At 40.5% G+C, this 22,924-nt stretch overlaps 2 protein-coding genes across 2 annotated transcripts in view; one reads left to right on the top strand and one right to left on the bottom strand.

The window, feature by feature from the left end:
- LOC139690006 (uncharacterized) overlaps positions 1-20,721 on the bottom strand; it is a 55,132-nt gene extending 34,411 nt beyond the window's left edge. Inside the window, exon 1 of the mRNA XM_071587178.1 lies at positions 20,605-20,721. The gene's annotated coding sequence lies outside the window, so the exon portion shown is untranslated. The remainder of the gene's footprint in view (positions 1-20,604) is intronic.
- On the top strand, positions 6,406-21,324 carry LOC139689994 (cbp/p300-interacting transactivator 2-like; the record flags this gene model as incomplete). The annotated part of the gene is made up of 3 exons (XM_071587159.1): positions 6,406-7,675; positions 17,969-18,142; positions 20,700-21,324. Coding segments are annotated over exons 2-3 (765 nt in total), but the record flags the coding sequence as incomplete, so codon positions are not given.
- Positions 21,325-22,924: the final 1,600 nt, after the last annotated feature.

Raw genomic sequence — 22,924 nt, forward strand, 5'->3', positions numbered from 1 at the left:
ATTTTCGTTACTGGGCGACTGACAACTCTCGCGAACTTCACCCTGAGACCTCTTCTAGCCCCAAAATGAGTTAGGTGCGCTGTGCCCTCCATCGGCATTATTGGGCCTTACTTCTTTGAATCTTGAGGTTCAACTGTTACTGTGAACTCTGTGCGCTATTGTGAGATGCTGGAGAAATTTTTATTCCCCAAAATGGAAGAGTGTGGTGAGGTATTACGCAGAAGCCTTTTGGTTTCAACAGGAAGGTGCAACGACTCATACCTCCCGTCGTTCACACAAAATCCTGCAAGAGCAATTTCCAGGCCGTCTGATCTCCTAACGAGGGGATGTTCCCCGGATTTGAGCCCATGTGATTTTTGTCTTTGGGGATATCTCAAAGTATAGGTTTACAAAGTTCGACCAAGGACCTTGGCAGCTCTTAAGGAGGCAATTACAGATGTCATCGCTGGGATAATGCAAGAAATGCTGAGAAGATTTTTTGAAAACTTTTTTGAACAACTCAACATGTGCATCGCTCACCAAGGTCGTCATCTGGATGAAATAATTTTCAAAACCTAATGAAAATAAAATGATATTGAATGCAGTTTTCAGAAATGAAAACATTTTTCAATTATCTTGGTTGTTTGTCTACAATTCACCCGTCAAATCAGGGAGTCCACTGTGATCCACCCAATGTAAATAAAACAGCACAATACACATCGGCAACTAATTAACACTCAAAGCGAGTCTATTTATTCTTTTTCCACCGAGGAATTCCTTGGCTTTACTTTATCCTCGCATTGAAGCATGTAATTAATTTTCAGAGATATCTACCACATGACTAATTGGTTTTCTATTAAAGTTTTCATTAAACTGGATACAGAGTGAAATTTATCATTTATAAAACAATTACAAAAACTAAAACTAAGTGGCAATTCGTTAGATCAAGTCTTAACGTAAAGATTGTAACAGTATTCAATTGAATCATTAAATCAAAGCTACCAAAGAGCTTTCCTCTCTTTAGCATCCAGGGTTATTGTTCGAACGAGGTACAAATATATTAATAATTTCTTATAATACGTATTGAAATGAGCGTTTTATTTAAATTTCGGAGAATTGCGTGTTTGGGTAATGAAGGCGAAATTTCAAAAACTGATTCCGTCTTATTTGGCGAAAGACCGATTAAAGGTAATTTTATGAGGCTTTAATCACATATAATCGCCCATTTGCTTGGAAAATAGCTAAATAAACAAAGCCTGAGATGAACTCGAAATATAACATTCCAAAATATATTTTTTCGAAATAGTTTTGACACAAAATTGTATGTCTACAAATATGAAGCAGAAGGATCAATGAAAACGATTCTGTACAGTAATTTAACAGAGAAATTGTTGCATTATATGAGTGGGATACGTGTAATGACAAAAGAGTCGCTACCTACACCTAATAACAATGAATTGGATGAGCAGATTTGGCGCACAACATTATTGTATTAATTCCACACAAATAATGGAGAAAGAGAAAGCTTCCCAATTTAAAAAGGCCATATTCTTCGTGGTGATCATGCGGCCATTAGCTCTTACGATATACCAACTTTCTATTTCTAATCATTGCGTTTCCGCCCACTGGTTGTAAGTATTGTCGAAGGATTCCTCTAAGCCTTAAAATTTTTTAGTTCCTGAATTTAGCTAATTTTAGCAATATTAGTTGAGATTTTTAAATGGAAGTTTCTTCTTACGTATTTTCAGAATCATCTTCAAGATAGAACGCATTTTGTATAGATTTTACTGTTCCACACTAAACAAAAAATAGCTAGTTTGTTCATTACACAGTTTTATCTAGCCTTTCAACACATGCAGATGTAGTATAATGATAATGACGATAAAATTGTCTGCACAGTTGTGGCAACGAAATGTAATGATTGGCTGATGGGGTCTTCTATAATAGCTAAATAAAACTAGAACTGTTACAGTATACGCTTTTTGGGTTCTACCAAAGGTTTCCGAGTAATTCTACGGAAACAGAAGGTATTAATAAACTGCGCATATTTTTCATCGCCATAGAAGAACGATTTTTACTCTCATGGCGATGAGACGAGAACGCGGCAGACCCATACGGGGCCAAGGAGAGACGACCCACACTAGGTCACTAGGCTTATTGCCAAGGGCCGACCTTGGAGATTCCTTGTGTTTACTTTATGCAGCAGAATGCTTTGATCTGAAATTATACTTACCATGAAATAGGGATTGGTAGATTTCATTATTTTGGACATCGGATACGTACTCCTCGCATTAGTTTGCAACGAGAAGGCTGCACTTGCGCGCACTTCGTGTTGGATAGCAATACATATCCATTTTCAGTGCTCTTTCTCTATAGTATATTACTAATATCATAAAACCCTCTCATTCATTCATATTATAGTGTTCATGTCGTTAGTTGGATCAGTGACTTTTCACGTAACTATTAGCATTCACTCCCAAATAATATCTATTCGTCGCATGTTAGAAAAATTCTGGCTAATAAAGGTCAATTACCAGTTTACATGCTTACTCGGGCATTAATTGGGCCCGAACTAATATTCTCACTACAATTTCTACTCTTGTCCTTAATGGATTGCCATGGTGTATAAACCAGGCAATGAGAATCAGTCACTATGAAATTTACATTATATTCGACAAACAAAACTGAACAAGTACACACAAGTGAAGGGGCGGATTGGCCTAGTGTTTGCGGTCGTGGTGAACAGAAGAGTTTTGTTGCTTAATGCCTACACGGCAGGGACATTGGCATTTTGTCACAAAGGACTTTTCGTGAGGAGTGACTGCCACTTGGTTGATTGCGTAGTGCACGTATGCATGTATACGCTATAAACTTCGGGGGCCTATATCCGCACGAGAGAAAGAGTATCGTGAATTGTAATTGTATTAAAGTTAGTATACCATTGAGTCCAAGAGGCTACGGAAACACAAAAGTAGGACTTAAAATTTTCAACTAGGGAAATAATAAAAGAATACATTGGAAATGGAGAGACTACATAGAATGGATTCAATATGTCCAAGCTAATAAGAACAAACTGAAAGGAAAAAAATGTTGCCCTACCCAAGAAAATATGGGAACAACTCCAAATATGAAGCCGGAACAGGCAACTTGCCCAAAGCGAGAAGTGCATAAGAAGACAATTGAGACCTTGGGTCTGCACTTTCGGCATTCCATCTACCATTGGTGAGCGCTTCATCTAACGTCCACTTCCACAACTTTCTCGGCCGATCGATTATATTGCAGAGGTTCAGAGCTGGAGATATTTGCGGTCTTTTCTAGTCAAGGTTGGGTTTTGATAATTTCAAAACACGCTTAATCTTTCATTAATTGGCGGAAAAATATTCGGAATGCGTCCAATACATGACAGAAAAAGATGAAAAATCGGAGGAAGAAATTATAAATAAAATTCGCGATGATTACTTTCATTCGTATTTTCGTAATAAGGTCACTTAAAAAAAATCAAAAAGCCACGGCACCTTGCGTTATACATTAACAAGTACTTATATGTATAATTTAACTTCTTGAGGTTTGTATGGAAATCATTAGAAGTGTGGTTTACCAGAGGGTGAGTAGTACCCTGTGTGGTCATGCAGCCAACCTCTTAAAGCGTTCTGTTCCCCGTCGCGTTTTCCCGCCGCTGCATTTTCCAGTTTTCAATTATTCCTAAAAGTATATTTGACACCTTTCAGCAGAATGGCTTCAGTTTTATTATTCAGGTGCTATATTAATGCGATTAAGGCAATACAAATGTTTTAGGCAACTACCCCATTGCGAAGTGAAGGGTAGCATTGTACCTGTAGGACTATTTCGTCAGTTTCCTCTTTTTCGGCCAGAAAAAAAACGAGATATCGGGGCTTCGGAAGTAACAAATTTCAGGGCACTCCACTACTCAACTTCTATGATTTTTCCTCTCCGGACATAACAGGTGTTAAAAGAATTTGATAAGTACTTAGGACAGCTTCTTAAGGAAAATACTCAAAAGGTTTATTTAGACAACACTTTTTCTTCGTACTTCATGTATCCCATTTTAAAGTCTAACATTGAGTGAGTATTTAATTAGTAATTGACGTGAAAACCTTTTAGTGCCTGGATGAGGATCTGAATAAAGACTCAATAAAACTGTTTCCATAATTCCTCACTCAGAGGAGGCATGACAAGAAGAAATTATCTCATTTTTTGGCACCGGGTAATTGACCGATGTAAATTATTTATCCAGCATATAGTTTCTCTTATGCTGATATGCCGGGGAAAATGAGAACTACTCTTCCTTGCTTTATATTTTGTAATTACAATAAAATTATAAAAACTTATGGTTCACCTGGTCATGTTAAGAGAAGAGTGAATATGAGAAGAGTGAATATGCCAAAAGGAAGATGGACCAAGAAAGTTTAAGACTAGCACAAGACTATTACAGGTTTTAGGAGTAGATGGCCATGTAGAATGGTACAAGATGCGACATATGTATACATGGGTAGGGAAATATGGAGTAAAGTCGTCAAAGAGAGAAAGTCGAATGGAATAACCTATAATCAACCTTTATTTTTGCAGTTTTACTCTGAAAGGGAGCAGCTTGAGTTTCCGCTCTTTCACTAACAGAATTATAATCTCTATCACCAAGTGCTAAACTTAACCAATTTCGTAAGCACGTAAAGATTCAACAGCTTAGCCAAAACTTACCGAGTGTTTGAGAAATCAGGTTTTATCAGTTGTATGTAGATTGTTTTGCGTGCCAATCATACTTTTACATTCGATCACAGTGGATCTACATATCTATAGAATTCCGGGTTCAATGAAACTGTGCATGTAAAAAGGGAGAGAATTTTGTTTTCTACAGACCTCCTACTAAACAATATATTTAAATTTGGTGATGGAGGAAATTGTTAATACAAAGTCGAACGAATCAAAACACGCGTTTCCCAAACGAATCGTTGCTTAGGAATTATGCAATAAAGAATAGGTAGTAGAATAACACGGAAGCTGCAATGTTCAAATTTATTTTTACGATAAAATTTGAAGTTATAACAAGGATTTAAAAATATCTTTCTTTGAAATTGTAATTGCTACACTTCGGTTTAGGTGAAGATCTTTACAGATCTTTAAATAAGTTTTAAGTACCAAATAGTTTTTAATCACCAAGCCACAAGCACCAACCACTTCAGTTCTTCTGACAGTTATCTTTTCTGAATAAATAAATAAAGGTTTATGGGTACTTTCATTGAAATCCTAAAATATGTTTTTAAAGAATGCGGTATTATTCCCTAACTACGTGTGAGAAATAGTAAAATTACCCGGCTAATTAGCATAGGACAGCTTATACCATGAGAACTGCCATTGGAACTAAATATTTTACATCACTTCTTAAACTTCGTTCACTTATAATGCTGAAATAATCATCAGAAAAAATTGACCACTTCTTCAAATCATAGATTCTAAAAGATCGCTATAATAGCTGTATAAATAAGACTTTTAAGATAAGAAAAAAATATTTATTTACAACTCAATGACAACTATGTCGCCATCAACTTTCCAACACGCTTTGTCCTGGAATAGCGTGAAAGAACCTTACACTTGATTCAGAATGTACCCACTAGTTTGAACTTACGAGTGGATGTTTTTAATCACTACGAGCTTTGATTGGCCAAAAGCGTATTTTTTGGCACTAGTTTTGAGATAGAGACTAATTTTACTATAGGTCAGTTCTTAATTCGAATATTGAAGGGCGCACATCAGTCAAATCTGCGAAAAAAAAGCCGGTCAGGCATGCGAGATGATTGTACACACTGTGGTCGTTTCAATTCGTCATTTATATGAATTTGCATTCCAATGACTTTCCTATCAAAATATCCTCTGTCAATATTAAAACAATCCCATGACTTTCAACCGAAAGCCGGAGACTTTTGCTGCTCAGACTACCACATTACTCTGGGGAAGAATCCTGATTTCGAAGTCCATCCAATGGTGGGGAAATTTGATCGGTTATTGAAAAAATACTGAAGAGCTTATTAGAAGTTATAAAGTTATCTTCAATCGGATTGGAAAGAAGCCCGGTCGTTTTTTCCTCCTCAGAATACCAACGGACAATTAAATATTAATTAATTACTGAAAAAGCCTTGTGCCATCCACATAATGACCAGTTCCAGGGACAACAACGTGAATGTCTTCCAAGGTCGAGGGACTCAAAAAGAGGCGGGAAAGCGCGTGGAGCCTTGCGCGTTCTCCGGCAGGTGGAAGCAGCGTGAGGGCCGGAGCGAGGACTCGTCTTGACTGCCTGCTTCTCGGTACGGGGGCGGTGGGGGTGAGGAGCTGGGAAAAACTCTCAGCCGCGATCGCCGGACCCAAGATAAGTGGTTCCGTCAGAAGTTCAAGTACTTAACGAAGTCTGAAAGGAAACGCTCGGACCGCGCCAGCAACGAAGAGGGCTTACGCCTGAGAAGTCGTGGGAATTGGGATACGCAATTCACATTCAATGATCAAGCGGATTAGTCGTAGAGATAGAGGAAGAGGCTGATGGGCGAAAGAGGCGGCTCCCACGCCTCGCTCGGAGAGAAGAAAACAGCCCATTGGAGTGATCGCTCCTAGCGGGAGACGTCATGGTTTTCGTCTTGGTTTCTAGGGTAGCGCGGTGAGTGCAGGGAAGTTCGGACGGTCACGGTGGGGGGTAAGGGGCAAGGGCAGCGGCCTCGGATCGGAGACGGGGTGGGCTCTCGTCCACTTCATCATCCTCTGGAAGTCGAGTTGTCCCCCAGGAGGATCCCGGACGTGGAAATGTACGTCGCTGACTGCGCTCGTGGCAGAATCATCCCACTATGGGCACGGGCTCGGGAATGGTTCGGCGCCCCCCCTCCCTCCACTTCTGCAGTCGCTTCCATTTAAAGTGGCCCCTATCTCAAGCTTCCTATTAGATGCTGCAGCAGCGGACCGTCCGTCGCGGTACCTCGTTCATCGTGTTAATATCGTAGCCTGCCCTCCCCCCTCCCTTCCCCTGGTGCGTGTGTGAGTGCGTTCGTCGCAGAGATTTGAGTAGACCCCGAGGAGTGTTGGTTTAAGAAACTTTCGTCCGTGGCGGTGGCGCCCCGCCACGCCCACCTGCCGAATTGGTGTCCACTTGATTCAAGAGCGGAGGTGGGAGCAAGGGGGTTGTCAGACAGAGGGAGGGAGAGAGATAGGGCGGAGGAGATACGGAGGAAGGAGCCGGACGCGTAGGTGGGAGCCTTGTGCACTGGGATGCTGGGGTACTCAGGAGAGTGAATACCGGAGTTTCTTCCTTTCATCGCTTCGGTTAGCAGTGATGGAGGAAGAGATGTGCTGCCCCGCGGCCAGTTCTATGATATCTAACGTATCATGTTGACTGGAGGTTGAGCGGCAAGAGGAGACCTTTATAATTATTTCGAGTGGAATCAATGTACTTAAAAGTGTTAAGCATTTCGGATTTAATTAAGCTAAGGGCGTGTGCAGCGCTTTTGTCGTGCCTCTAAAGTTATCAACATTGTTCATCGTGTGACGCTGTGAATGAATAAAAATTATGTGGAGTCGTAAACGAGGGAGCCGCACCTCCGCTAAGTGACACGTCTCTTTGTTAGCGAGTGCGGGAAGTGCGCGCGCAGGCGCAATCGACGCCGGGCGGAGGAAGCGCGAGTCGGAATAAAGGCGACATCTGGTGAGTTGGAATAAACGAGGTGTATAATTTGTGGCCTCTAGAACCTTACGGAGTGGGGTGGGTGGAATGAAATTTCGCCTTCAACGAGGCCTTAACTCTCTCTTGATTGGCAAACCTAAAAGCTGAATTGCTCTGAACGACCTTCGTGTTATCGGTCTGAAATGAAATAGTCAGACGAAAGATATTATTAACATTCGTCATGGCGGGACATTCCCGTATTAGGGTTACTTTAAAATTTCATTAATTAGTTGCTGGAAGGAGTATACATTCAACGGTTCTGAATGAAGTGGTCGACCATTAATCGGAAAACTAATATGAAGTTGTATTTTTAAATTGTTCATATTAGTTAGAAATAATGTTGAACTTCTCATGTTTTTTTTAGCATTGCTATTTGAAAATACTACTGCAATTTAAGTAATAAACGGACATTTTTGTTCACTTGTTTTCGTGGTACCATTTCAGCGAAAGGTCACTCAAGATATCAATTACACTGGACAATATCTTGACTTCTTACCATCCGGAAACTGAGTTGTACAGTAAGTTAAGATTTCGCTGGAATCCGATTCCTCGAGCAAAAAGTTCCATTAAGCTTCTATCCACACCTTTTTTTGAGGTGTGGGAAAGTGTTGGGCCTCTAAAGTAAATCCACTCTCCCATACGTAGTGGCAAGGGGTATTCGCTTTTCTCGTTAAGCTCTAGAAGTGAGTGAAGCAGAAACGGAGATATTTAAGTGAAGCCCCGCCCATTGATTTGTTTCGTAAGGCCATTAGTCCGGCACTGGACTCATGAACTTGAAGAAAGATCCGCTTATGACTCAGTGATGCTATTGGCCTCCTCGAAGGTTTATTCCACATCATTTAAGGATGGACAGACAGACAATGAATCATCGTATCTTTTTGGGCCGCATTCCAAATAAGTTAAGGATGTAGGAGCCTTCGTAAGGAAATATATCTAAATGGAGTTCTAATTAGCTATTATGGTGTTGGAGATCATTTCATTTAAACATTGACGTTTGAGTTGCATAAGTAGAAATGGATACATTATTAGCTTATATATGTATGATAATTAATAAAAATAAGAAATTAAATGTACCTTCTACTGATGAAAGATGAAAATATAGCGCATTAGTAGATTATACAATAATAATACCCTGTGGGACAGGAACTTGGAACTTTACTGAAAAAATGACCAGTGAAGCAGCAAAAGAGAATATCTATCTGAATTAAATTCATCCTTGTCTGATTTTTCCATGGTAACATAAATGTTTCAGTTAATATGAGTCGTGATTTGTGTTTTTTAATGTTACGGACCATTTAACAATTCCGTTTATTCTAAAATGACTAAATTATGCCCTCTATTTCATTACTTTAATGGCTCTAAAATTTCAAGCGGACAAAGTGACCCGTTAAGCATTTGAAGCGCCTACTTTTCAAGACATGAAGCTAGCAATTAGCAGCATTTTCTAAGGAGTCGGATTCATCTTTCCCTGTGTATGAACAGATTTGCTCAAAATATATTATCCCATGTTTTCCTTTGATAAGGAATGGAGTACGGAAAAGCCAGGTGGTTGATAGAAAACTGAACGTTATTACCGTTAAACAATTTATTCGAATGCATTTCCAGTGGCTGACTGAGTTGGTGGAATTTCTTGTCAGTAAAGTCTCGACGGTCTTAATTGCTATTTTTCCATTTCTCTCAGTTCCATTTTTGCCTGGCTGTCTTGCAGTCCCGAAACTAATTTTGATGGAGGTCATCCATTACAATAGAAACCTTCCTGCGTCTTTCCGATGCACCATTTCAGGGAAAAGCAATTATAGCATTGAAAATATAATTACAATGGTAATTTAAAATTTTGAAAATTTTATTGATGAAGTTTGACTATTTTAATAGATAAATTTAATGAAAAATCTACAGCAAAAAAGATTAAATTGATTGGTAAATGCTAAAGAAATGGGGAAATACATTATAGATAATTATTCAAAGTAGTTAATTGAATTTAAAAGTAAATGAAAATAATAATTTCCCGGATTTTTCATTTCATTGTTTTATTCTTGTATTTATTGTCTTCTCCTAGCAGTTGTGCCGAATAGTAATCAAAACTCAGGACTAGAATATGAAATGTATGATGGACGACGTATATGAGTTCAAAATTCAATATTAGCGCTCGGATGACTAATTTAGGCTAACTTTTACATAATGCTGGCATTATTGTCGTGGTAGTGATCTTCAATACGGAAGAAATGTGGGGTAATATTTTACGAAGTTAGTAGGATTTTACCCCCTTCAAAGGATCGTGTCAATAGGCCTTGGAATAAGCGCTAAACCATAGACATGCGTTAACCCTAATTCTTTCAGCCTATTAATGAAAATAATAGTAAGGTTTGAATGCCTTAAGGGTACAACATATTTTGACCTTCTATATCTTAATCATATAGATGCTTACAACTCATTCTATAGTGAAATTAGGGAACGTGCGATACATTTCTTATACGAGGGTCATCCGGAAAGTAGTACCCGTTCGTGCCGCATGAAGTGCTGACGACGCGAGTAGCCGCTGGACGAGGTCAGATAGCTTCAGTGGCTTGTCTGCCTTCTCTGAGCCAAGTTGCGTGACGCTAGCATTGCCTGTGTTGTTTCTGTGATTGTTTACAATGTTTAAAAAAATTGAGAACGCCGCCAGTTGTGAAGTGAGGGCAGTGATTAAATTCCTCAATGCAAGAAACGTTCGCCCATGTGATATTCATCGCCAATTAAAGGAGGTGTATGGAGACAATGTAATGGACGAGTCGTCTGTTCGGCGGTGGTGTCGCAACTTCAACATGGGGAGGGGGAACACACGCGACGATGAGCGTTCGGGGAGACCGTCTGTCATTACAGACCAACTGGTGAGCTCAGTTGACGAATTCGTGAGGAACGATCGGCGCGTCACAATTGATGACATCTGTGAGCATTTTCCCAATGTTTCTCGAACAATTGTTCATGAAATTGTTAAACACCATCTGCATTATGCAAAAATTTGTGCAAGATGGGTCCCTCGCGTATCTCAATGAGCTGGCGGCGAAGGACTATGCAGCAGGAATACAGAAACTTGTCACACGTTATGACAAATGCCTTAATTTGCTTGGAGATTATGTTGAGAAGTAGTTTAAAGTATCCTCTTTCAAATAAAATTTTTTATGTTTGTTAATATTTACTTTTGTGTCTTTATTTCACGAACGGGTACTACTTTCCGGATGACCCTCGTAAGTTTCGAGAGAATGATGCAAGTAGATAGAAATTGACGACTGCTTAAAGATGCAAATAGTAATTAATAAAATAACATTTAATTTTCCGACCAGTCAATGAAATGTTGACCCGATGAGGAGCACTGCAACATTCGTGAAGGCACGACAGTTCAATAACTGGTAGGCCGTAGCTTGCGCAGGAATCCAGTTAGGCGGGATGGTGAACCTTCGGCAAGCTTGGAATTCGTTGAGGGGAGGTGAAAGACCACTGTCAGTTTCTCTAAATGGGAATTCCAAAGTGGTGATTTAAAGCCGAAAAAACTACCTTCCTCAGGTATTTTGATCATTGTTTTAAAATCCTGCAGACAATAAAGTAGTTATTGACCCCACGCCATCACATAACCAGGTCGTATACTTATATCGTCTATCTGTAGGATTCAAGAAAGCTGTGGATCAGCTTGGATGTGACGGATCATCTCTATAATATGTACTCTCTTCCCAACTCCCTCTAAATTAGGGCTGTCGAAACGCTTCTCATTAATATCGTCCGAAGCCTCCCGGGGTGGTATATCTGCAATTAACTCCCTCGCCTGCCAATCCAATTCGTATTCCATCCCGAGCGTATTTGTTTTGCTTGCCTCGCTTTGGATTTTCTATGGAGGAGGTAACTATGAGATATAGCGCTTAGCCGCCTAATATCAATAAAAATAAACGTTTTAGTGAAAGTGGAATTAGTGCGTTATTAATCTATAAAAAAGTACTCTTTGAGGAGGGATGAAAGAATGCTTTTATCGATTTCTTTAGCGACGAGTAACGGAAAATATTCCATTGATACTCGGTTAATGCCATGGAAACCTGCACTGCTTACAAGATATAACTGAAAGCAACTCCAAAGCCTTGAAGTTTTTTCCAACTGTCCTAGTAAGTGTCCGACTGCGTAGGCACCTATTTTCTGATGCATCAATGTCCGACTTTAATCCTCCTACTCCGTTGAACTTGGCGCAAAATGACCGGATGCCAAATATTATTTAAAATGAAATATAGTGTCACAATTAAATGATTTTTTACTTTGTGGACCATTTGGAAATTGTGAAAACATTTAATATTTCCATCCATACAAACAGTTTTTAGCTTGTTTCATCATCAGTACACTAAAAGGACTTCGGGGACTAATTAAGTACCCAGCTCGCCCCTATCCAAAATACCGGAAGTATCTCGAAAAATAAATGAAAAACGAATGAATCCATCCGTGATGATTTATCCAAACACTACACTCGCAAATAATTTGCAAGTTCGGAAATTCATTCCACATCATTGCGTACGCCATGGATAAGTACGTAGTTTCTCAGCAATGACCCGCAACTTCAGGCCAATGAATCTGATGCATCATCTGAAAATTGAACAAAACTGTTGGCTCCGTAGCTTCACATTATTCGTAATCGATCAAATCGATATCCGGCTGTAATATTCCATTCAGCGTTGATTAAGCGGCAGGTACTCTGGTTGATTTTTCTGTCATTTGAGTCATAATTCAATGTATCATCCATCGAAGCGCGATACTTAAACAGTGGTTTTTATTGTCCGTCACCATACTAATAGGTGGCGACGTCGTTCAGTTCGCCCTGGGAGGAGGACCCGAGTTCAAACCTGAGCATTACCTCTGAATGCCCCCATCTTCACCAGGCCGATGGGATTTTTCGGATGGCAATCATCATGGGGAATCACAGGCGACATAGGGAATGAAAGTCACCTGATATGTGAATATCACACGCCGTAAGGCTTCGTACGAGGGACCCTCAACCTTTTGGTTTATTACAGTGGTTCTTGATGTGTACAAAGAGGTTTCTCAGGATGTCCCAAGAATTGCAATGAGCCGAAAACTGGGTTCACTACTTCCTTCATCTTTTCTGGAAGGTGTATGGGTAATTTTTGCATTTCGTAGATATATTTACGCGTTATAAATATTTAAATCCCAAGATTGGTTTACTGCATCCCTCCATTCTTTTTTCTTCAGTGTTCATTCCCCCACTCCCTGATAACTTCTGTGTTTTGCATCCTTCTTAGTCTGTCCCATGTAGTTATCTCTTAGCCTTCCTCTCGGGATATTCCCTTCAATTTTACCTTCTACTATGTTTCTAACTAATCCATTATGTCTCAAGATGTGTTCAATCCATCTAGTTCTTCTTTGCCGTGGAGTTCTCCATGTTGCCCTTTCCTATTCTGCTCTTCTGTATACTTCCTCCTTCCTCACTTTGTCTGTTCATTAAATTTTCAATCTTCTCTACCCGCACCGTGTTTCAGAAGCTTCCGTTCTTCGCTAGTCCACTTTTCTAAACTCTCTGTAGAGCGCTCCATACGAAAGTTTTGACGAACTGCTTCCTTGCTTGCAACCTTAGGTTCTTTGGACATAGTAATTGCTTCTTCAAGAATGCCATCTCGTTTGAGCTTTTGTTCGCTTGATGTCGGTTGAATTTTTGCCGTTTCAGGTTATACTAGTGCCTAGGAATGTTCGATTGAGCACATGTTAATTCATAAATACAAAGCTAATTAACTTTTACGGATAACCCAAAATGCCGTCAGCCAGAGGGTTATGTAATTAATAAACAAGAGATAATTTAGTGCGGGCAACCCCCGACAATCATTGGATTTTTAAAAAGATTTTGTGTTGCCTACAGTAATGACCATTCCACAGTATGCAAGTGTATCCGTATTTATGGTCGATACAGAAAATGGTACTCTGTAGTTGATTTTTAATTCTATGTTCTTAATTTCGAATTTCCCTCATCTCGTGCCATTCGGAAAGCGAAGATAACTTAATTATTGATAGATAACAATAGTGCAAGCGATTTCCCTTCGCTACTTGCCTTTTCACTCCAATAAATGAGTGAATATCGCAAGTTTTATCCAGGAACCGAAGACAAATGTTATTCCCACATTATCACGCTCCAATATTAATTGGTGGTGAAACGGAAAGATAAGAAAAAGATTGTCTGGCCAAACGATCAATACAATCATTATTACCACATATGAATCGCGATATACGTCGAAAACATGAAACACGACTATTTCTTTAACTAAACTACTCCTTAGCTTCAAAGCTGCCTGACTCTGTTATCAAAATTATTTTGATGAATGCTGTTCTAGCACCCTTTAGCGAGGTACTTCGTTTATGGTGTGACGATCAGTTGGTGAGGGCATCTCTGACTGGACAAAAATTATTTTTTTCGCAATGAAATTCTTTAAAATGGAACAAATGATTACTTTGATTGCATCAGCAGGGGATAATTTCGAATAGCCGGTTGGATTCCCATTTGAAGTTTGTCATTTTGTCGTCAGAGGTGGCCGTTAGCATGACACCGTGGCCTGGAATCATGGTTCTCCTAGTGCTCACATGATCGGCTAATCATTTTAACATTAAATAGTCAGAATTCTAGTTTAATTTTGTAATAATTTTGATATGGATTTTGTTCAAGTGCAGTGTGGTGGGGATTGAGATTCGCGTCAGGAATTTCCCTTTCACAACGCCAGATGTCAATTTACAAGTGCTCCAAGAATTATCTAAAATTTCAACATTCTAAACCACTCCTCTACGCAAAAACCAGGATACGTAGAGCCTATGCAATGTGCTTCTGAATTAAGTCACTCGGTGCAGAACGCAGTGAGACCGCCTCCCAGTGGAGTGGCGAATCGAATCAGAAAATGAGAAGTCGACCGGGCCATCCCAGGACGTGCGAACGCAAATTTAAGGTCTCTGGATTTCCACGTGATAATGTTTGAGGTCAGTGTAATCACCCATCGCAGAATACCAAAGGCATTAATTTCCTCAGACACCCAATATTTATAAAGAAAGAGGTGTTTTTCGACTTAAGAGCATGCAGTCATATGCACAACAATCTAGATGCGTCTCCTCCAGGATAAATTCATTTCACGTTTTGTGGACTATTTTTTCTTGTCTTCAGGTCGACGATTATGGGTTTGCATACACTCTCGGATCAAACTCCCGATATCTATGATCAGTAAGCAGTCATTCGCTCTATTTTATCATCACGCGCAACGAGCCTGTCGTCCTGCACATGTTCACGCGATCCAGAGCATCCTTGATCCAAAGAGCACTTCGCAAGTTTTTAAGGAGGTTGGATTGTGACTGCACGAGTCAATGTATCACCTTAGTTCACTTATTAATATCGAATGGTGAAAAATAATGTAACCCCATTCATCTTTAGTTCGTAAACAAATTTGATGTGAATATACAATATTTAAGAACACTGAGGGTTTTATTGCTTTTTAAATCGTGCTCTTAAAGCTTATTTTGGGCTAGTTTTGAGTCGCCAACGTTTGCGTTGCGCCAACTATGCGATTTCTGATGCTTTTTCCCACAAATGAATTAATATAGTTAAAACAAAGGCTGGTGGGAGCTGTTTTGTTAAAACTCATAAAAGTCTTATACAAATGCGAGCATGGGATCAGTTTTTCGTGAGAACGGTATGTCATTCCGTACCATTAACCTATTATTCTTCCCGTGATATTAGGGAATGTGTAATTTCTTGCATTTTTGACATGAACTTTTATTAAAATTAACACGGGAATGCTCTCGTCGTAATTTGTATGAACGAAAGGCAAATTCACAAAATTTGATCAAACTTGACATCTCGACTCACCTCCTTTGAGAGAAAACAAATGTATCTCCGCAGTTCAAATTCTCCGTCAGCTGATTTCTGTTTGAGCATAGGTATAAGGTGTTCATAAAATTTTAATTGGTTCCTGAACAATTCCTAAAGCGTTTAAATGCTAATTGTATTCATGTCTATTTCACCTGTGGCCTTAATTTACGTAGTATTTTTCAAATGCAGTGACGACGGATATGGAACATTTTCGAATTTTTGAACATTTCGTATCAAGAATTATTTCTCAATGTAGTTATTATATGAAGAAACATGTATGACATGGATAAAGTATTCGCTGGAAAAATGTAAATAATGAAGGATAGTGAGAAAATACTTCGGAAAATGGAATTCACTACTCCCTTAATATTTGTATTTTTTTCTGACCGAAAAAAGCATGGTTAACTGTAGGGGGATATCAATAATGATATTGATAATTAACAATGATGATAATGATGTAACTTCTTATTACTCCAGAGCATCAAAATGAGAATTTTACGTTAAATTGAGCCGGATAAAATAATATCAAAGCGTGTAGGGATAACATTTTTAACATTCCATATTTTTATATATCACGTGAAGTAATCTTTACTTGCTATAGCCGAAACTCTCTCCATTGCTTCGTTGTAAATCCACGCCGAAGCCAATTAGGAAAAATAAGATCACAATTCCCACCGTTTCCCTGTTGAGTACAGACGAACACCCCAAATACGTTGTCAGATATTTTACTTCTAGACAATTCCATCGCGAAAAAACGCTCATCAAATATTCATTGCTTCAATTACGTTATGGGAAAGTAAGTGACTTCATGTAAATAGGATTCTGAATTGCCCAAGGTACTCATAATTCTCAGCTAAAGGAGTTCGTAAAATATCATCAGCAACATTAGATATTCTTTCTTTTTGATAGGGATGAGTATGCCTGATTGTCGATTTCATTTTTGATGAGCTGATCGATACACCGTGACGCTCAGATTATGTAAACTAAATGTAATCATCCACGTTTCGAGTGTTTCGTGCCTTCTAAAGACCGAGAGCGCCCTCAGCAGCGATATAGAATTAACGGGCTAGGGATTGAAAGATCTACTTCAGAATATTGTTCGACGATCGAGTGCCTCGGGGGGAGTGAGAAAAAAAGAAAAGGGGAAAATGAGGCCTCGACGAGGGGCGCTGGCCGATGCCACTTGCGAGAAAAAGGAAAAAAAAAGACGGGAGCGTGATTCTGATGGCGTCGCTAACGACCCTTTCCTCTTGGAGCCATAAATTGTAAACTAAAACCAACACCGGCCCATCCCACACGACTTCTAGTTCCCTTCATAACTTTTTTTTTACATATAAGCAGCAAGACAGACCTGATCTTGACAGACCGGCTTAAAAACCTCTCATTATATTAATGAATGAAAAGATAGAAGATTATAAATGAAGCCGGTAATTTTGTTGCATAATTATGGAAAGTAAATCGTCCAGGAGACTAGACAAGAATTATAATTAGTTGCCTTTAATAAATTCCTAGATCGTCGGAGCGTTCCGCTGATTGAATGGGCAAGGTCTCACTCGGATTCTAGCAACCCCATTGTTCTTCAAAGACCGACACATACGAACAATGTGCAATTTTAGAGCGTAGGAGTCCGTATCAGGTGTTTTCTTAGCCCAGGTAGCTGCGTCCATTACTTTTCCCTCTGATAAACCTAACTAAATATAGCGCCATTGTGTTGACAGAATTACTTTTGGCATCTGAGTAGGTTTTTCATGGGAAAAGTTAAAAAAAAACAAGCCTCACCCTACGAGAGGAAGGCATTTTTGTCCCACCATATCCGAAAATGTTTTGTTATGGGAACCATATGCTCTGTAAAATATATGTTTTTGATTGAGGTGAAAGGAAGATGCCTGAAGCAGACCAGTGTGGAAGAAATTGGCCAGAGGGAGAAAGTTTGACGAAATCATCAAAAACCAAGTTTTTTTGTCTTCATAGACCTCTAGCTCCATGATGAGATAAAAGCAGTCGTTTATTTAAAGAGCAGAGGTCAAGTAGGTAAAGATGTTTGCATTTCTTCTTAAATAGAATCCTTGGAAAATTAATTTAACGACTTCAGAAACATCGGTATCAATTCGCTAAAACTATGATAATCTATGTAAGGTTAGTGCGAGAGCTCATGTGAGTGAAGAGTTCATTTCGCGCCAAGACCCGTGGAGCGTGAAATCGGCGATGGCCAGAGAGCCATGTATTTTTCATGTTCTTCGGATGAGGACTCTACATAACCTGCTGCACATTTAAACCAGTTAATGACGTCCCGGGTGGTGCACCAAACTTCGTTATATACAATGTGATATAATGTAGATCGTCATTGTAAGAGGTGATAATTAAACGTAAATGACTTGATGTTCACCATCTTTCTTCATCTTATGTAGGTGCACCGTGAGGATATCGAAATGACAGTGCAGAATGTCTGGCAGTCGACGTTCCCGTTCTCAGGGAGTGTTGGAGCCAAGGGCGCCGCTACCGAGTCATCCTGGACACCACTACCACCATCACCACCATCATCAGAGACGCCCTCATCAGCCACAGCGACAACAAAGGCTAAGGTAGGTAATATTGGTAGCAGTTATAAAGGGAGGCGACCGACTGACTGCTAAGGTTATTTGTGCCATTAGGGATGGGTGGGTAATTCGGTAGAAGCAGGATGTTCAGGGAATGGAGGAAGGGTGGAAACCTGGCGTCGTCATTAGCCAACTTTTAATGATAGGCACCAAGGCGTCCACAGTCCACAACGGACGGCGTACTTCGCTTTAAGTGCTTCCCACATAGCACACCACAAGTAGGTAAGATACCACTGAAAAATAGCCTGCCTCCTCCGGGATTAAACTCCTTGGGGATGGGGAGCCGGTACATTAGCCACCGCATCATTCCGATCTTAGGTCAATCATGGGGATTATCCATGTGATATCCATAAGTTATGTCACCATAGGAAATTACCGGACTTCCGTGACGAGAGGCAAAAGTTATAGAACATTGGATACAACGCTACCTAACTTCCCAGTCCATAATTTACCATCCCGAATTCTCCCTCTGCTGCCCTTACGTGCGACATCCGACTCTCGTTCAGGTTGGTAATGATTCGCCCATCTCTCAAGTCTGATTCTATTTTCCGCAGCATTCTGTTGAAATTTGTCTACTTTACTCTGTCGAACACCTCGAAAGCAACAAAGAACACAGACTTCCTCGTTGTATTCTGATTGCTTTCTGCTAATGTTCTAATTACTGCAGTGGTTTCACGTGTTCCCTTCCTCTTTCTTAACCCAAACTGATCTTCGCTTAGATAGTAATTTGCGCTATTATGATACCTGTTTATTATTCTCAGTGCCGGCTTTGACGTGTATGAAATTAAATATATGGCTCCTTTTACTCACATACTGCCTCTTTCCAACTTTTCGGGGTGTCTATAACAATGGTCCTTCATATTTTATTCCCGTGTATTAAAAAAAAACTAGTACTTCCATTTTTGCCCAAACTCCTCAGTAATTCTCTTCTGAAATAGAATTTTTCGTGATGGTTAAATATTTATTTGATATTCCGAAACCTTCAATTAGGTTGGGTATGTGGTCACAGTAAAGCAGCATGTAGTCTCTGGCGTAACAATATATTGCTTCCGAATAATAACCAAATTTTGGGAACTGACGATAAAAAATTAAAAAGGAACTCCAATATTAATGATTCAGCACGTACATATTTAATTAAATCTGCTCGTTTCAACTTTATCTCCAGAACGCTAAATTTACAATCTGCTAGAATTTCAAACATGCTACCTACCTCATGTTCAGCTACACTCAAAATATCGTGAAATGACCTCTTTACCAGGCCAGAAAAAACACAAGCCTAGTCATTGGCTATGAGAAATAGAATATCATTTCACTAATTTATTGAACGATAACTATTATTACAGCATTAGCAAATTTAAAATGCGAGCGAAACTAAACTGGAATGACATACCAAGTGTTTATCTTAATTTATTCCGTAAGCAATTGTTAGTGTACTTTACTGGACGACAAAATTTAACATAATCGGCATTTTATTATTGTTTTCATTGAGACACGTTAGAGTTTCATTCCCTTAAACGGACCATAGCGATAGGTTTTATTATTGCCGACGACCCCGAGATCAAGATGTCGAAATTTTCCTGTTTTTCAGAAACTCTTCCGTTATTTGGAGCCGTGTGGCCGTAATATTGTACGCATGGCATTGTGTTTTAGATGAGATAGAAGTATAAAGTTACGAAATCATTCATACTTATTTCCGTTTTTCGAAAGCAAACCGATAATTTTTTATTTTTCAAATAATGGTTTTGTTATCGAGCTATTTTACTAACCATGTAATGTTGTTATCGATTATAGATCGTTCAAACTATGAAAAAGCTTGAAGTTATTTTGAAAATACTCCTCAGGATATGATAAATGATAGCGATATTAATTGTGAGGTTATGGGTAGTATCGGGGCAGCTATTGGAGGGAGCCAATGGGATATTGGTTCTGTGCTCCTGGCATTGGAGACAAGCGACAGTTTCACTATTTGACTATATAACCCAATTTAAGAAAGCCCCACCAAAAAATCGATGCAGTACAAAATTTTTCGCATTAGCGTTCCAATTATGACATAAGTATGTATTGACTATATCGATTGCGGAGCACTAATTGCTTTTGGATTAAAGAGTTGGTTTTTCGTCAATGTTCTGAAATGACAGCAGAAGCAGACGGTGATTCTAAATCCGGTCGCCAATACTAACTGACCGGGACCATGTTTATAAGGCTGCCACAACCATTTATGCTGTACCAAGCCAAAGCGGTATAAGCGAAGGATTTATAGATTATGCATTTGAGGTCGATCTTAAAATACTGAATAGCATGCATCCTAATCGAGAAAGCAAACTCCTATTACCTCGTCCTCCCCAGACGCATTTATAACATCAATTTTTACCCCTCTGCCACACACCCTAGCGGTGGGTTGCAGGGTAATATGTATATAAATAAATAAATAAATAATTTTAACTTACGTTCGGCACGCATGACTGTTTCCCCAGCTGCTCCAGTGCTGCAAGCGCTGCGTCGTCTTCAAACAATTTGAATGCATTTGATACAATATTCACAGGAACCCATGGGTTGCCCACGAGTCTCACTCAACAAGTTCCTCGAGCGGACGCACCCACCACAAGACGCGACCGGTGGAACCTCCTGCACCCCTTCGCATGGATCATTCCATGGGACCTCGCTTCCTGCAGCCGACCTTCTACGGCCTGCCTCCCTCCGGCTCTCCGCCTCCGCCCGAGAGGCCCCTCCTCCCGGCGCACCACGTCCCTACGTTGATCCCGGCACAACCGCAGCCCACCGGCGCCCACCCGCCGCATGGTGGGGACTCGGCGTCCACCGGCTCGCCGACGGCACCGGGGTCCTCAAACTCGAGGTGCGATGGCGCCGGAGACGGCGGCGCGGCCGGGGGGGAGGGATCTGGAGGAGGCTGGTCCGGGGGCGGTTGCGGGGGCCAGTGCCCCGCCCTCGACGAGTTTTGCTTCCACTGCCTGCGGGTCGCCTTCGTCGCGGGCACAGCGACCGGCATCGGTCTGGTGGTGGCCGGGGCTGTCCTTCGACTCCGGCTGATGGTGCTCGTTTACATCGGAGGCCTCACGGCGTTCGTCTCCCTGATCCTCCTCGGCGTGCACTGCTGCGTCCGCCGAGATGACGCTGTCCGACGGCGGCGCCTGCGGGAGCTGCAGAAGAGGCGTCGGGGGAGGGAGGGACACGAGGACGGGGATGGGGATTTCGCAGGGGTGCAAGAAGGGATACCGCTCCGGGATTTGGGACCCATCCAGCACCTACCGCACCATTCTTCCAGGGTCGGCTCTTCAGTAGGCACTGCACCGTTGTACCACGGACTAGTGCTGCAACCACCCCCACCACCGGCTGCCTTCCGGTAAGGCATTATTCAATGAAGGGGTTGTTATTCCTATCTTTACTCATCTTTCTTTATTTCTTGATTAGTTATGTATCAAATCTAACCTTTATTGGGGCCTGTTTTTCAAACGCTTAATACGTCCTGTTCCCAACGCTCCATGGGAACCATCAGGTCGAAACCTACGTGGTTTAATAGAGTGAAACACCAACGTCGCATACTGTCGTCGTCCTTTCTTCCTCCGTTTCACGCATGTCATTTTTCTGCCGTACATTCCTTTTAAGTCAGTGGTTACTGATAAGATACCATATTTGCCGCTGATGCAGTGGTTTACAGAGATATCCGTAATCCTGAGGATAAAGCAGTTTTAGTAGGTGTCCTAATGGCTAAATAACACTATTGCGACGCATTGAAACGAGAATTGAGCTTGAAAAAATGCGTGGTGATGACTTTTTGGAAAAAACAGCCATACCATCCCAAACGTCTACTGCACCAGGAACATCGAAATAGAAAATGTAGACTCGATTTCGAGTGCATTACACGAATTCACGATTTCCCCTGGATGTAACATAGAGGGGGAATACATGGAAAAGATATCTCAAAATTGGAATTTATTAGAAGAATATTGGGGAAATGTGACGAAATGATTAAGGTGAAATGTTATCTTTATTTATCATGTAGAATATGCTGCTAGTACATGTATATAGTATACTCTTGAAGTTGGATTGATTGGCGAATTGAATCGCGTGCAGCGTAGAGGAGCTAGATTTGCAAAACATTGTTGTGACAAACTTAGTGGCACATCAAAATTTTCTGAGGAACTAGGTTCAGAATCACTCACGGAGCGAAGGCTAAATTACAGATGAAATCTCTTTCATGAATTGAAAGTGACCTCTTTAGCGATGATGTTGATAATGTTTTATTAGTGCCATCTTACTACGGTAGGATATACAGTATTATGTAAATAAAATGATGGCGATCGATTGTAGAACAGATATAAGATGTCATTTTTCCCTCGAACAACAAGAGATCAGAATAACGTTGCCCAACCGCGCTAGGAGGGAAAGGTGTTTCGAGTTAAGGGTAGTCTGGTGTGTATGGTAACCATCCCCGGCCACACACCCCAGCGGTGGCTTGCAGGGTACTATATAAATCTAAATTCTTCTTAAATATCAATGGTGGGTTTATAGTAGGCCTCTCTTCCTCCCACATCGGCGGTTTGTCTTCGACATTCAGGTTAACTGTCTCCAGGTTGACTGAGGTTTTAATTTAAACTACTTTAAACTCGAAATCTCTACTACGTAGCAAAAAAGTAGGTAAATGATTTCAGTGTAATCGTCGAATTCCGATGATATGCAGAACATTCGTATGCAACAGCAGTCTGCCAATCCGTTGAAACAAATCGGAAGGTCTCATTATTTACTAAT

Source organism: Hetaerina americana, unplaced genomic scaffold, assembly GCF_022747635.1.
Source record: "Hetaerina americana unplaced genomic scaffold, ioHetAmer1.1.p SCAF_3, whole genome shotgun sequence".
Classification (NCBI taxonomy): Eukaryota; Metazoa; Arthropoda; class Insecta; order Odonata; family Calopterygidae; genus Hetaerina; species Hetaerina americana.